This window comes from Oncorhynchus nerka, linkage group LG24 (assembly GCF_034236695.1).
Source record: "Oncorhynchus nerka isolate Pitt River linkage group LG24, Oner_Uvic_2.0, whole genome shotgun sequence".
Classification (NCBI taxonomy): domain Eukaryota; kingdom Metazoa; phylum Chordata; class Actinopteri; order Salmoniformes; family Salmonidae; genus Oncorhynchus; species Oncorhynchus nerka.
In genome coordinates this window covers 80,203,571-80,219,315 of record NC_088419.1, presented here as the reverse complement: position 1 = coordinate 80,219,315, position 15,745 = coordinate 80,203,571, and the positions used below count along the sequence as shown (strand labels likewise).

The 15,745-nt window shown below is 40.5% G+C and overlaps 2 protein-coding genes across 2 annotated transcripts; one reads left to right on the top strand and one right to left on the bottom strand.

The window, feature by feature from the left end:
• The first annotated feature begins 1,947 nt into the window (after positions 1–1,947).
• magoh (mago homolog, exon junction complex subunit) lies at positions 1,948–5,895 on the top strand. The gene is made up of 5 exons (XM_029633180.2): positions 1,948–2,130; positions 2,633–2,691; positions 2,829–2,939; positions 5,452–5,534; positions 5,665–5,895. Exons 1-5 carry the CDS (start codon positions 2,040–2,042, stop codon positions 5,762–5,764), a joined length of 444 nt encoding a protein of 147 aa, XP_029489040.1. The 5' UTR covers positions 1,948–2,039; the 3' UTR covers positions 5,765–5,895.
• Positions 5,896–6,045: 150 nt separating this feature from the next.
• On the bottom strand, positions 6,046–11,772 carry cpt2 (carnitine palmitoyltransferase 2). The gene is made up of 8 exons (XM_029633178.2): positions 11,360–11,772; positions 10,951–11,031; positions 10,751–10,857; positions 9,451–9,712; positions 8,890–9,226; positions 8,334–8,744; positions 7,876–8,170; positions 6,046–7,728 (listed from the first exon to the last, which is right to left on the bottom strand). The coding sequence occupies exons 1-8, from the start codon at positions 11,533–11,535 to the stop codon at positions 7,400–7,402; spliced, it is 1,998 nt and encodes a 665-aa protein (XP_029489038.2). The 5' UTR covers positions 11,536–11,772; the 3' UTR covers positions 6,046–7,399.
• Positions 11,773–15,745: the final 3,973 nt, after the last annotated feature.

Genomic DNA, 15,745 nt, shown 5'->3' with positions numbered 1-15,745 from the left:
GATCGCTGCAACTGCCTCTTTTTGAACAGCTAACATTTGATAGCAATGTTTAGGCCAAGGCTATATATACTGTAGGTTGTTCTGAATTGCAGGTTAATTTGAAATACATTTCACTTAAATAGGACATGATCTCCATCTTATTTTCTACGTTAGTAACAATTCACCCTTCAAGCATTAGTACCTTTCATTGCTCTTTACTGCTGCTATTAAACAGTGTAGTTCATCAATGTAAAACTCAATGTAAAACTTTCTATTCTTATTTTCTACAATTTTGCATGAATTTAACATGTACCCAGAACATTTTCCTTTGGTATTAAGCTCTCCGTTAATTAATTCAGTTTTATTCTCATTCAATTGCTCCATCATGTGTTTGTTTATTCACACAAATAAAAAATATACTGCAATATTTCCAGACTGATTAGAAGGGTGAGATTAGGGTCTTAGTAACACTCACTCACTGAATGACATGCTATTAGTGTTATACTCAAGGTTGTACTGCATTGCATAGGGTAGCCTAAAATCACAATAGATTGTTTTGCTTTAAGAAATATATGGGTACTAAACTCCTGACTGCTGTGCTATGTTTCCTACCTCTTTATGGTACCTGTATGCAAGTGTATACTGTAGTTTTGTTTACATTTCGAGGGCCAATGATGGGCATGTCACAATGTTGAGATAGCCAGCCACCTGAGTTTCGTCCGCAGTCCATCCGTGCATCATCATACCCTTTGTTTATTGGCTTCGGATTGATCGATTATTGAAATGAGAAATGGTTTCTAAAGTAATGTATGAGCATACAATCGGACTTCTGCAATTGCCGTACATAAAGGCATGAATGTTGACTCCATGATTAGGATATCTACTTTGTGAGATGTAGAACTAGAGAAAGTGAATGGATCATTAGAATGTCAGCTCAGGAACTTGAGAGATTTTGAATATGAATATAACCATGAACACTAGCAATACCATGCCTGTCTAAAATGTAGAGGAAATGCCCTAACTTGAATTCAATGTACATGACATTTCATTTCAAAGGCCTTTAAAAGGTCAGTCAAGCAATGCTTATCACAGGCAGCCATCTAGCAAACATTCAGTAACAAATGCATTCCTTTGCAAAAAATGTATTATGGTCCAAAGGCTGTTGATGTGGATTATCTGTATTTCAGTCATTAAAATGTTGCTTTGTGTATAATTGTATAAATTTAGCTTCAATGTTGGTGATGAAAGCTGCTGTACATAAAACACATTTTGTCTGGCAATTCAACTCAATGACATGATATGAGTTACTTACTTGCAAGAGCTAGCTAGCTACTGAACTACATTTGTTCCATGATCAGGTTGTAACAGTGGACCCATGAGTAAGTAATGTCAACGGCCTCAGTGTGAACACTCACTTTGAAAGTAGTAATGTTCTATACAGTATGTGTGAAGTATGAGTCATTTGGCGCAGCTCAGGCATTGTTGTACATGACTTTAGCACACAAGACTGTAATAAGAGAGAAATAAATAGTATGATTGACCAAAACTTTTACCAGACCACAAGTAAAACAGAAAACCAAGTTACCCATCAAATTGTGATAACCATGACCAAACTGTTTTGCCTCAAAGTTGGAATTATAAAATAGTAATATGATTCTTTCATGTAGGGATTCATTTTCTGGTTGTCACACACCAGGATATGACTACAAGAGCCTTCATAATTGTATTATAATGTAAATATAATGCAAACAATCAAACAAGGAAATAAAGTTTTTGTATTATGTATGCTGTGTGAATGTTTCCTTTACAAGATTCACAGATGGAGAAAACCATATAAATGGATTTCCAGTAATATGGTGTTTTATTGACATCTGCCGGTTAAAATACACGCTAAAGAACAGCCGGTTTGTTCTGACATCATTGCAATGCGACCATTCATATGTTGTAACAAAAAAAATCGCCACAGCACGCATGCGTGTTGTGTTTTGCGAAAGACCATTTAGTTGGAGGTGTGCTTTCGTTGATTCCGATTCTCACAGACTCTGCATTTGCGGTTTATAATGTCAACAACTGACTTTTATTTGAGATATTATGTCGGGCACAAGGGCAAGTTTGGACACGAGTTCTTGGAATTTGAGTTTAGACCGGACGGTAAGTTAGGCGGAAATTTTAGCCTGCCAATTAGCATTAGCTAGCTAGCAAAGTACGCAAACGACAGCTTGCTAGCAGCATTTCCTCGTTGCTTTTAGCGGAATTAGCTTTTATAGCTAGTCTTGTTTTCTGTTCTAAAATCATGGCTTCAGAAATACTATAATTGCGTCGTTACGTCTTAGTCAGTGCTTATTTCTGTACCATAACCTCATTCATATATTCTGGCCAGCTAACTAACTTAACTTGAGCTAATTGCAGTACTAACTTAGTTAGGCGCTAGCTAGCTATACAACTAGCTAACTTGGCTATGGAGCTATTTCTTTAGCTAGTTAGCCAACAGATTTGGACAAATAGCCTAGGTTTTACAGCAGGTTTAAAAACGGTTAAATGTGAACTAGCTAATAGAAAAGACTACTGTGTAACAGTGCAGTGTGTCAACAATGTAACAACATTCATAACGAACGTGAAGATAACACAATCAATACATTCATTGTATTTTCAGGTAAACTGAGGTACGCGAACAACAGCAACTACAAGAATGACGTCATGATCAGAAAAGAGGTAACTTATCAAATTTACAAAGGACTACTGTGTTACATCAATCTGTGTACTGCCCATCAATCCAATTTATGTGTGAGATGCTGCAGCAGCAATTGAATTTACCATAGAAACCTTATTGTGATTGTTCTCCAATACAGGCCTATGTACACAAGAGTGTGATGGAGGAACTGAAGAGGATCATAGATGACAGTGAGATCACCAAGGAAGATGATGCATTGTGGCCACCCCCAGACAGAGTGGGCAGACAGGTCGGTTCACTCACTCATACCTAAATACTAGTGATGGACACCGATATGGAAAATCTATTTGATATCATATTGGTTTGTAGGTAGCTGACTAGTGGTGCAGATTGAGCAGCCTGCCCATTGGGCAAGGTTTGAATGTTCTGGTAGCATCAAGCTACCTAACCAGTTCGAATACAATGGGAAGCTCATCCAGTTGATGGTCCATCAGGAGGCATTTAAGTAGGCTAACTCAAGCTTTGTGCATGCAGGAACAGCCATGTATGCTTTTTCATTTAGTCTCCTCCATAATATTGTAGGTTAACTAGTGCTGCTCGACTATTGCTTTTTGAGGTCTGGTTCATAAAAAAATAAACTAATTGTGGTTTTTCAATTTAAGTTTTTATATGTTTTAACAATAATTATGTGTTCAATACGGTAACACATAATAAAACAGATGGTGGACAGTCCACTCACTTATTAGGCTTTAACCATTTTTCACATCCCATAAATACAATATTTTGTTTGTATATATTACATTTGTTTTTAGTATGATGATGACTAAACTATTATTTAATTAAACCCCAATGATGGTGGTGACTGCTAGTGCTGCACGGTATACTGATTACTGAAACTTGTGTACTTGTTTGCTGATTAAAAAAAACTGTTACTACAATTTTTGTTATATTAGGTACTTCTGTCAAATGTGTGTCACGTGAATGAGAGGATCTAGTCTGTATCAGCGCAGCCCCTTGATAGCGCGAACAGCAAAGTGTCACATACTCATTCATTGCTAGAGCTGTTTGGGGTTCATTGTTAGCTCCCCACTCATGCCCCACAGAAGTTTTCAGCTTTAATTGTAGGTTAACTTTCCAGCTAGCTTACAGCATAATTCACTACCTTAGTGCATTGTCATAATAAGCAAACCGTAACTCAATAAATGCTGATTTCAAAACTGTTTGTGACCAACAACATTATTAATTAACTTTGTCTCCCTCGCCACCAAAAATGTATTCTGTTCTTCGTCTCCCTTGCCTCCTGTCTGGTTTCTAGATTGCATAGCCACAAAGTCAGGTTCCACAGCTACGTTCTGCTTTGTGAATGTCATTAGATTCTTAGAGGCAGTGAACACTTTTATAAAAGAGATTGCTTCTATACAAATGTTGATCCATTAAAATAAAATGTTCTCCTAGCAGTTGCCAATAAAAAATAATTATTGAATGGAAGGGATTGTTTGTCATCTGTAGCCCCATGAAATCAGCTAAAACAATATCAATTGTATTGTATTGTACCTGTATTGTGAATAGACCTAGACTACATCTTGATTTACCCAGTTTCAGTAGATTTATCATTCAAATAAATTATTACCATAATGTTTTGTAGTTTTTACCAAAGTCAAATTGGTTGTTTAATTAATGCATACATGACTGTATCAAATGTAATGAATTTGAACTTAAAAGATGCCCAAATATTGAACGGAGCAGTAGCTGAATTTGTTAGGATCAAGTGCCATTGTGACCGGATAATATGCCTTTTTCTTTGTGGTATCGAAGTCAAAATCCTGATTTGTGACAACGCTGGTGACTGCCTATTACTGCGCATCACTTATTAATAAACCATCCTTTATTTACTTTATTTTAACATATTTCAATTGTGTATTACTTATTTTATTTGATTACTTATTTCATTCCAAGTCTTCTCATCTTTACTCAGGCATTAGCAGCCAGCTGTCTTTCTGTTCTCCCCAAAGAGTCATCTTTCAGGTTAGCCTAGCTGCCTGACAATCACTATTTCAGTAGTTCTTCAAGGTAGATAAGGCATACTTTTAACATTGCTAAATAATAACTAGCAATCAATTAGATGTAGAGACCGTAGCAACTGCTCTTCCTCTGTGTTTGTCTGATGGAAGGAACCAATAAGCACAGGCAAGCTGTGGGTGCAATGGATTCTGGTCATTGTAGTTATGTTTTGCACTTTTTCTGTGATGAGTTGGACAACATGTCCGGGAGAGAGATCTCTCTCTAAAGAGCTTCTGTGTTGAGCGACAGAAGAGAAAAACAAAACAAAGTGGAATTCAAATAATTGAACCGACGTCGGTCAATTAGTTATTTAAAAAATGAAAATAAACTAATTCAGTTAATTGTCAGGACTAAGGTTAACAGAAAAAATAAACTGATATCAAGATATGTCTTGCTCATATCAATATCAAATGATATCCTATCCAATTATAAATATTGGTGCCCACCACTTCTAAATAGGGAAACTTACAACGCATGAGGTTGACTGAGGCAGGGTTAGCCATGAAAGTTAAGTTCGTCGTTGTTTACTTAGTGATGGTAGTCTTCTAGGGGTTGTGAGCTCTGCTCTCCATATCAGACATACGTCCAATGAAAGAATTTGAACTAGTGTTCAAGTCTGACCCTTTCAGCACAAGACGGAACTCCAGGCACAACCTCAAAGTTATGATTTAGTGAACAATGTTTATTTTATTTTTATGGCTTGAATTACTAATAGTGTCTTAACTTCTTAACTCTTTTAGGAGCTGGAGATCGTCATTGGCGACGAGCACATTTCCTTCACAACTTCCAAGATCGGTTCCTTGATTGATGTCAACCAGTCAAAGTAAGTAAATAATACTCAAATTATATATCCCTCAAAGTTCCCAATGGAACCCAGATCTCCACAAGTGCTTAGTGGGGTTGATGTGGAATTAGGTGCCAGCTTCTAAAGTAAATGCCATTGTGTTTTCCAGGGACCCAGAAGGCCTCCGCGTGTTCTACTACCTGGTTCAGGATTTGAAATGTCTCGTCTTCAGTCTCATTGGACTACACTTCAAGATCAAGCCCATCTAAGAGGGGATGTTTTTTTTCTTTGGGGAAATGTTTTAATTTCATTTTTTGATTCATGTATGATTACATTTGTACATTTGCTTTTGATCGATCAGTCTTTTTTATTTTAAATAAATGATTGGGAAAATTCCAAATGTTTTAATAGCCTTGCTTTTCTATACATTTAAGTGTTACTTACTGGAAGCCATAGCTGTGGTTTAGTCCATTTTGATAGTATGAAAAATAATGGAGAATTGCACACTACACTACCACTCAGTCCTGAGACAAAGAAATAGGAGTCTCCGTACAGAGGTCAGTCTATTTTATTCCAGCACCAAACTCAACACAGATCAACAAAGTGTTTATTTTCTACATTTTATTTAACTAGGCAAGCCAGTTAACACATTCTTATTTTCAATAACAGCCTAAGAACAGTGTGCTAACTGCCTGTTCAGGGGCAGAATGACAGATTTGTACCTTGTCAGCTCGGGGAGTTGAACTTGCAACCTTCCGGTTACTAGTCCAACGCTCTAACCACTAGGTTACCCTGCCGTTAAATACAGTCGAGCAAAATATATTAATTTGTCATTTCAGGTCACATTTAGTTTGAGTTCTTTACACTACTTCAGTAAAGCTGTGTGAGAAACATCCAGTGAACATTCCATAAGGCACAAAAGGAAAGGATTTTCCTGCGTTTTATATTTCCACATCGAAGTTGGAATAATACTGTGAAAATAATGCAAGCGCTGTTTGAAAAGACTGGATTTCAGCCTGTTGGTGAGATGGAGTTTTGACCTTCCATGGTAACATCCCCAATGCGGTAATTTGATTAATGGACCGCACATTTTCCATTATCCCCACCCCTTGAAGACAGTCCTAGTAAAATTCTTAAGAAGCTGTTATTTTTGACAATTTGTTTATTAAAACGATCACAGGTACTTGTTACCTAGAAAGGATTTGATATAACAGCTGCGTTGGACCTTTAATAGCAAAGATCTTAGGTATTGCTTTAAAACATTTTACATCACAAAGCAACATGGATATCTGTAAATTGTCATACAATCCTTTGACAAGGCTTGCTCCAGCAACGAAAAATGAAGTGCTACTCTGAATATCAATATTACAGGATTTAATTTCCCTATCAAACTGGCCTTTACATGAGGACATTCATTCAAAAGCACTGGCCTTTATCAGTAAAGGTGGTTTAGTGCTCTTGGGAAGGGTTGCAATGCAATGCAATGCAATGCAATCCTTCCCAAGAGATTGCAATGCTAGTTAGAAAAGGAAGAAATATTGGATCAAACAAACACCTGAAGCTTTCATTGTTTTTGCCTTCATGACACGAGTGTATTTGATATTTCCTTGGGCATTATGAATCTGTGTAGTCAGTTAGCTATTTGACAGTATAGGAATATGACCTCTACTGAACCATGCAGAGCTTGTTTGATATTCCCTCTTTATTAACCTATACCAGTACTTCCAACCCACACTACGCCTCAGGAAATGTGCCTTTTAAATCTGACATTCATCTCACTGTACTATACAACTGCAGTCTAAATCATCCAAACTACAACAAATTTAGAATTTTCACTCGATGTCAATGCCTGACGGTGAAAATTCAGCTGAAGTGGAAGTTAGGATTTGTTGTAAAACTTTTCTTTAGCTGAGAGGCTTTCCTTCCAGAACAGAGAAAATGTCCTCCAGAGACTTATGAACACACTGCAGGAACTCATGAACATTACGCTCTGGGTAACTAGACACATTGCAGCCGATCCACTCATCATGGACACCGTAGCCCACCCCAAATCCATCGGGCACCACAGGGGCAAAGCCTCCCAGGTTAACAGCAGGGCTGGTGAGGGTGCTGGTGGAGAGGATGTTGTGGTTGATGGCGGCGTAGGCTGGGTCCTGGTACAGGCTGTGTAGGGCTTGGCCCTTTGAGTTGGCCAAGTACTTCATGGCAAACAGATGCCGGTCAAAGCCTTGGGCTTGTGGGGGAAACATTCAGAAAAACACAAGAATGTAATATTTGAAATGACTGATCAAATTTGAGACCATAAAAACATTTCACTCAACTACAGTCTATTCAACTCAATGATCAAATATCATATAATCTAGAAATAAAGTGGACTGACCCATAGCTGCCTCTTTGGTGAGCTGCCCGTGATATTTGGAGCATTCGCTGAGCATGCCTATCAGTTGCTCAACGCTGTGTTTTCCTGGCTGTTGCACGAAGGCCTGAGCACAGCGCTGTGTGTGTATTGTAGCAGGCCGGATGGTCTCTGTACGACCATGTCTGAATGCTGCGGTGCTGCAGGACTCGTATGTGGCCACCGTCTGCCCATACTGCCTCAGGAATCCCATCTGGAACGCTAGCTGAGCAATGGCATCCGGACTCAGCTTCTTCTTCTTCAACTGCTCCTTCCCGCCCTTAGATAGATGGATGATAACTTTTAATCCAAGGGAAAATGTATTTGTCAGCAGCAGCAATATATCCAAAACATACAAAGGACAGGGGGTGACAGCAACAATAAACATCGAAGTGCAAAATGGTTGCAACAATGTTCAGGTTCAGTGCAAACCATCCATTCACCTTCATGAACTGCATGGCGTCTATGGTGAGCTTGGATACAGCTGTGTGGAAGTTCTCTTTGGCCTTGATGACCCCGTTCTCCAGCTCTGCGTCTAGGTTGAACTGGAGTCTCCTCACGGCTGAGGCTGAGTCCACAGCTGCAGGCTGAGAGCCAGGGTTCACTAGTGGGTTCTCAGTAGAATCCTTGAACACCTCGTTCTGGAAGCGGAGAACAGCCACGCCGTCGCCCCACGAGTGCTCGAAGTTGATGGCGGCGTTTCCGCATTTAGCCATGATGATACTGAAGGACTTGTCATACCAGCGGTTGGTGCCGTCCCCGTGCAGCATGTTGTGGGAGATGTGGATGTGGTCGTTCATGCTCTCGTCGTCCAGGCACAGACAGAAGAGGGCACTGTCCACCAGACCAAGCACCTGAATTGAATATATATATATATTTTTTTAAATATTACATTAACAGTAAGCATTTGATCCCAGAAGACAATTTGAAAAAAAAAATATTTCCAAAGTGGTCCTTAATGGTAAAAGACAAGCATTTGAAGGATATCAAAATATTCACCTCTCCGTTGCCAGTGGCCAGGAGCTTCTCCCTCAGCCGGGCCCATGTGTCCCTGTTCTCGCTGGTCAGCAGCCCCAGGGGGTGGGCCGCAGCCGGGGTCGGGTCCGACAGGATGTGCTTCAGGTGGGCCTGGATCTCTGCTGGCTTAACCAGGTTCCCATCGCGGTCCATCACGTCAAACACGTACATGTTGCCTCCCCTCATAACTAGTAGGTGGCGTCCTTTTGGGTCGGTGAAGAGCTCATCTTTCCCTTGCTTGGGGATGCGGGTCGCATTGAAGAGGCGGAAGTACTGAGACATGTCCAGAGGGTAGGCATTCACCATGAAGGCTCCATACCTGTAAATCAAATAACATCAAGAATGTAACCATTTGTGAACCATTTTGTAATGTATGTTTGGATTAGTTATGTACTGTATTTTCTTGGTCTCCTTTTAAATTTATTGTAAAGCCCATCTAGGAACTGATGCTGTATAATAGTGTAAGCTAAAGCATGATGGTGAATCTTGCTGTTGATGATTCAATGTGAACAAGGTTTTAATTTTATCTGTACATTTCATTACCAGGACAGGGAGGAGGGGACCCAGCGGATGAGTTTCTTGAAGCTGTCCGTGTCGCTCTTAGCTGGGTTCAGGTGGAACACCTCGGGTTCCAGGAGTCCAGCGCGGAGAGTCTTCATGAAGCGCACAGCGGAAGCCACCATGTTGGTTGCTCGCACTAGCTGGTTGTTGTACTCAGTCTTGGGGTCCGGGTTGAAGGACATAAAGGGGTTGAAGTTCAGCACTACGGAGTCCCGCGCTGACAGGTACATGTCAAACCATGGGGCTAGGAGGAGGATGCGATGACTAGTTAAAATAGGAAGGCCCTAAAAATTGCCAAAGACTCCAGCCACCCTAGTCATACTGCACAGCAAGTGGTACTGGAGCACCAAGTCTAGGTCCAAAAGGCTCCTTAACAGCATCTACCCCCAAGCCATAAGTCACGTTACCCCTACCTACATGATCATATTACCTGGACTAACCTGTACCCCCGCACATTGACTCGGTACCGGTAACCTCTGTTAATATAGCCTTGTTATTGTTATTTAGCGTCATTTCTTCCCCAACGTTATTTAGTACATATTTTTCTTAACTGCATTGTTGGTTAAGGGCTTGTACGTAAGCAATTCAAGATAAGGTCTACAACTGTTGTGTTCGGCAGCGGTGAAAAAAAGTACCAAATTGTCATACTTGAGTAAAAGTAAAGATATCTTAATAGAAAATGACTCAAGTAAAAGTCACCCAGTAAAATACTACTTGAGTAAGTCTAAATATACTTAAGTCTCGAATGTAAATGTAATTGCAAAAATATACTTAAGTATCAAAAGTAAAAGTATAAATAATTTCAAATTACTTATATTAAGCAAACCAGACAGCACCATTTAATTATTTAAAAAAAATGGATATCCAGGGGCACACAAACACACAATTGACAAATAAAGCATTTCTGTTTAGTGAGTCTGCCAGATCAGAGGCAGTAGGGTAGACCAGGGATGTTCTCTTGATAAGGGCGTGAATTGGACCATTTTCCCGTAGAGTACTTTAGGGTGTCAGGGAAAATACATGGAGTAAAAAGTACATTATTTTCTTTAGGAATGGTGTGAAGTAAAAGTTATCAAAAATGTAAATAGCAGATACCCTCCAAAAACGACTTAAGTAGTACTTGAAAGTATTTTTACTGAAGTAGTTTACACAACTGGTATTTTGGCGCATGTGACAAATACAATTTGATTAGAAAATACAGGGTTCTATGTACGAACAATGGTTATTTCAAAGTTACATAGGTTAATATTGTGAGGTTTCTGTTAAAATGGGAAAATCCTACCCGATATGTAACTGGTGTGCTTGTTCTGCTTGTCTTGCGCTACCAGCTCCTCATGCATTTGTTTCCCCACTCCATTCTCAAAGTCACGGGCCAGTTTCTCTGTGGTACTGAAAACATATTGAATGTGTGGGTGACAAATCATTTACAAGGCACCACCTCAAGTGTTAAGTGTGAGTAACTGGAAGGTGACTGGTGCTTACCTGAACTGGTCGTCATCTAGAAGAGGCCGCTGAGCAGCCAGATACCTTTTGATTGTATCCTCCAGTTTTGGAACTGGTAGCCTGTAGAATTTTGCATTGTTATTGTATCTGAAATAAATGCGTAACTACGGCAGTGCATGGTACATATTTACAAACAGCTCCCTCCAGTGGCTATCCTGGATCTCATTCAGATCTATGTGCACTTTCACCTACATTCCCTTTCGTGCCATGAACAGTCACCTACTTACAGAATTATAACTGTTTTTTAGCAAACTTGATATATTTCAGGGAAAATATATTATTGTCTAAGGTGTGATACTAACAACGATTGACAAGGCATTAGAGGGAGTTATGAAGTAACTAAATAACCAAAACATGCTATAAATGAAATTCACATTTGTTTACATACCTGGGTAAACTCTTCTGGTAGTGCATTGTAGGCACGATGCTTTTATGCAGGTACTCTCTATCTTCGCTGCTGTAGCTTCGTTTGTTTGTCAGTGCTGTAGAAGTGCTTCTCAGAGGCTTCAGATTCCCAGGTTTTCTGAGTGTGGCACAAAACTGCAAGGTGAGCAAATTCGCCATGTCTACTAGTAAAATAATTTCCTATTCTCACAGAAAGGGAAGGCTCGGATAGGGAGAACTTGCAGTGCTAAGTGCTATATAATTTCCTTGATTACGAGCGTAATCAATCAATGAATGAGTTAGCTCTCCCGACTGCCCAGTAGATACGTCCTTCTTCTAAAGCTTCCCCTCTTACTGCCTGGTAGGATGACAATAGAGACAGACAGAAATACATTGACAAGGATTTGTAACAGCGGAAGGAGGAAGTGTTTTACAGGATATTGACACCTTGTGGTACGTCAGCGGGGGAACATTACCCACTATAGTTTGTTTCCTATGGCGCACTGCAGACCTTTGATTACATTTACTGTACTTTGACAAAGTAAGTTTCGTATACATGATTAATCTCACACACAACATAATGATAAATAGTGTACATGTTTGCTATTCAAGGTGATGTTATCCTCATAATAATGTTTTTATTTTTAAAATACGGGGTTATTGTAGATCTCTGCCTGACCACAATGTGACAAATAGAAAGGGTTCAAACAAATGTTTTTTGTTACTATTTTCTGAAACGAAAATAGACAACGTTCAGTTTTAGTACAATACTTATACTATACCAGCAGAGGGCAGCATATGCTTGATCGGTGATTAGTTTGGTCTGGCCACGGCAAGCGTTCGCTCAATGCTGTGCTGCTGTGCTCCCCCGATCTAAAACAACAGACTGTCACTCGCACCAGTAAGCAGTCGGCAGTAGCAAAACATTGTCTGGCTTACCTCGGCTTGGAAAACTGTTAGCCTATCATTTCTGTTGGGCGAGAGAGTAATCAAGCCAGCTTGAGTTTGACGCTCTGCCTTAAATCCTCCCCCACCTGTCCCCAGCAGCAGCCACTGCATCCATCAATTTCCCTCCCTGGATCCATCCCTCAACCTAGCTCCCTGCCCTAAGAGTGTGACTGTTCATAGCCCCCATTAGACTGATGCGATTTTCTGCTGTTATGTTTGCCTCCATTCTGCAGATTACAAACGGGTCGACCTGGCCTGTGCATAAACAGCAGTGTCATTTGCTAACACCCCTGCCCCCACGTCCTCTCACATAGCCTCTCGATCCCAACTCTCGATCCCAAAAAGGTGCTCTGCAGAAATATATAGGGTTCTTTAGTTTATTCCACAGGATTCCTATTTGATTCAGCCATGCCTCATTGCCCTTCCAACATTTCCTAATCTCCCACCCCTTCTAATGCGACTAACCCCGATCTCTTTTTCCCCTGCCCCGCTACAACATCTCTCCCTGCAGGCAGTCACTGAGTCTGAAGTGCTAAAGGATCTCTTTAAATTTGACCCCCAAAAACCATCTGGCGACTCCGGGATGCTGGCCTTCTAGGCAGAGTTGCAATGAAAAAGCCATATCTCAGACTGGCCAATAAGAAGAAAAGATTAAGATGGGCAAAAGAACACAGACACTGGACTCTGAGAGGAACTCTGCCTAGAAGGCCAGCATCTCAGTCGCCTCTTCACTGTTGACGTTGAGACTGGTGTTTTGCGGGTACTATTTAATGAAGCTGCCAGTTGAGGACTTGTGAGCTGTCTGTTTCTCAAACTAGACACTCGAATGTACTTGTCCTCTTGCTCAGTTGTGCACCGGGTCCTCCCACTCCTCTTTTTATTCTGGTTAGAGACAGTTTGCTCTGTTCTCTGAAGGGAGTAGTACACAGCTTTGTACAAGATCTTCAGTTTCTTGGCAATTTCTCACATGGAATAGCCTTCATTTCTCAGAATATGAATAGACTGACGAGTGTTAGAAGAAAGATATTTGTTTCTGGCCATTTTGAACCTGTAATCAAACCCACAAATGCGGATGCTCCAGATACTCAACTAGTCTAAAGAAGGCCCGTTTTATTGCTTCTTTAATCAGGACAACAGTTTTCAGCTGTGCTAACATAATTGCAAAAGGTTTTTCTAATGATCAATTAGCCTTTTAAAATGTTAAACTTGGATTAGCTAACACAACGTGCCATTGGAACACAGGAGTGATGGTTGCTGATAATGGGCCTCTGTACGCATATGTAGATATTCCATTTAAAATCAGCCGTTTCCAGCTACTATAATCATTTACAACATTAACAATGTCTACACTGTATTTCTGATACATTTGATGTTATTTTAATGGATAAAACAAGGACATTTCTAAGTGACCCCAAACCTTTGAACGGTAGTGTATATAAATATAGGACAATACACATCACGACTAGAGAGACAACACAACACTACATAAAGAGAGACCTAAGACAACAACATATCAAGGAAGCAACACATGGCAACACAGCATGGTAGCAACACAACATGACAACAACATGGTAGCAACACAACATGGTAGCAGCACAAAACATGGTACAAACATTATTGGGCACAGACAACAGCACAAGGGAAAGAAGGTAGAGACAACAATACATCACGCAAAGCAGCCCCAACTCAGTAAGAGTGTCCATGATTGAGTTTTTGAATGAAGAGATTGAGATAAAACTGTTCAGTTTGAATGTTTTTTGCAGCTCGTTCCAGTCGTTAGCTGTAGCGAACTGAAAATATGAGTGATCCAGGGATGTGTGTGCTTTGGGGACTTTTAACAGAATGTGACAGGCAGAACGGGTGTTGTATTTGGAGGATGAGGGCTGCAGTAGATATCTCAGAGTGCGGAGTGAGGCCTAAGAGTTAAAAAAAATAAAAATAAGCATAAACCAGTGGGTCTTGCGACAGGTATGCAGAGATTATAGAGTGCTGTGGTGTGTCCTATAAGGAGCATTGGTGGCCGAATTGTAAAGAACATCTAGCCGCTCAAGAGCACCCTTACCTGCCAGTCTATAAATGATGTCTCCGTAATCTAGCATGGGTAGGATGGTCATCTGAATCAGGGTTAGTTTGGCAGCTGGGGTGAAAGAGGAGCGATTACGATAGAGGAAACCAAGTATAGATTTGACCTTAGCCTGCAGCTTTGATATGTGCTGAGAGAAGGACAGTGTACTGTCTAGCCATACTCACAAGTACTTGTATGAGGTGACTACCTCAAGCTTTAAACCATCAGAGGTAGTAATCACACCTGTGGGGAGAGGGGCATTCTTCTTACCAAACCACATTACCTTTGTTTTGGAGGTGTTCCGAACCAGGTTAAGGGTAGAGAAAGCTTGTTGGACACTAAGAAAGCTTTGCTGTTGAGTATTTCACAAAACATCCGGGGAGGTGCCAGCTGAGTATAAGACTGTATCATCTGCATATAAATGGATCTGCATATACTGCATGAGCTATGCTGTTGATGTAAATTGAGAAGAGAGTGGGGCCTAGGATTGAGACTTGGGGTACTCCCTTGGTGACAGGCAATGGCTGAGACAGCAGATTTTCTGACTTTATACACTGCACTCTTTGAGAGATGTAGTTATCAAACCAGGCCAAAGACCCCTCAGAGACACAAATACTCCTTAGCCGGCCCACAAGAATGGAATGGTCTACCGTATCAAAAGATTTGGCCAAGTCAATAAAAATAGCAGCACAACATTGCATAGAACCAAGGGTGACATCATTGAGGATCTTTAAGGTTGCAGTGACACATCCATAACCTAAGTGGAAACCAGATTGCATACCAGAGAATACTATTGACATCAAGAAAGCCAGTCAGTTAATTATTGACAAGTTTTTCCAACACTTTTTATAAACAGGGCAAAATAGAAATAGGCCTATAACAGTTAGGATCAGCTTGATCTCCCCCTTTTTAAGTAAAGGACAAACCGTGGCTGCCTTCCAAGCAATGGGAACCTCCCCAGAAAGGAGAGACATGCTTGGCAATGATAGGGGCAGCAACCTTCAAGAAGAAAGGGTCTAAACCATCTGACCCAGATGTTTTTTTGGGGTCAAGTTTCAGGAGCTCCTTTAGCACCTCGGACTCAGTGACTGCCTGCAGGGAGAAACTTTGTAGCGGGGCAGGGGAAAAAGAGGGAGAAGCATCGGGGATAGTCACATCAGAAGGGGTGTCCTGACTTAATGAAGTGGTGATTAAAGAGCTCAGCCATGTGCTTATTGTCAGTAATAACCACATCATCAACATTAAGGGACATGGGCAGCTGTGAGGAGGATGGTTTATTCTCCAGGTCTTTAACTGCTTTCCAGAACTTCTTGGGGGGATACAAATGATCTTGACAACTATCGCCCCATTTCAAGACTATTTTCTTTTGGTAAGATT

What these genes read in the sequence shown, in the direction of transcription:
- magoh (XM_029633180.2), top strand. Translation starts at nt 2,040, where the DNA reads ATGTCAACAACTGACTTTTATTTGAGATATTATGTCGGGCACAAGGGC. An exon ending in ATTTGAGTTTAGACCGGACG is followed by an intron (nt 2,131 to 2,632) that starts GTAAGTTAGGCG and finishes TTGTATTTTCAG; the next exon opens with GTAAACTGAGGTACGCGAAC. An exon ending in CAGACAGAGTGGGCAGACAG is followed by an intron (nt 2,940 to 5,451) that starts GTCGGTTCACTC and finishes TAACTCTTTTAG; the next exon opens with GAGCTGGAGATCGTCATTGG.
- cpt2 (XM_029633178.2), bottom strand. Translation starts at nt 11,535, where the DNA reads ATGGCGAATTTGCTCACCTTGCAGTTTTGTGCCACACTCAGAAAACCT. An exon ending in TGGCCACTGGCAACGGAGAG is followed by an intron (nt 8,745 to 8,889) that starts GTGAATATTTTG and finishes TATTCAATTCAG; the next exon opens with GTGCTTGGTCTGGTGGACAG. An exon ending in CACCAAAGAGGCAGCTATGG is followed by an intron (nt 7,729 to 7,875) that starts GTCAGTCCACTT and finishes TTCCCCCACAAG; the next exon opens with CCCAAGGCTTTGACCGGCAT.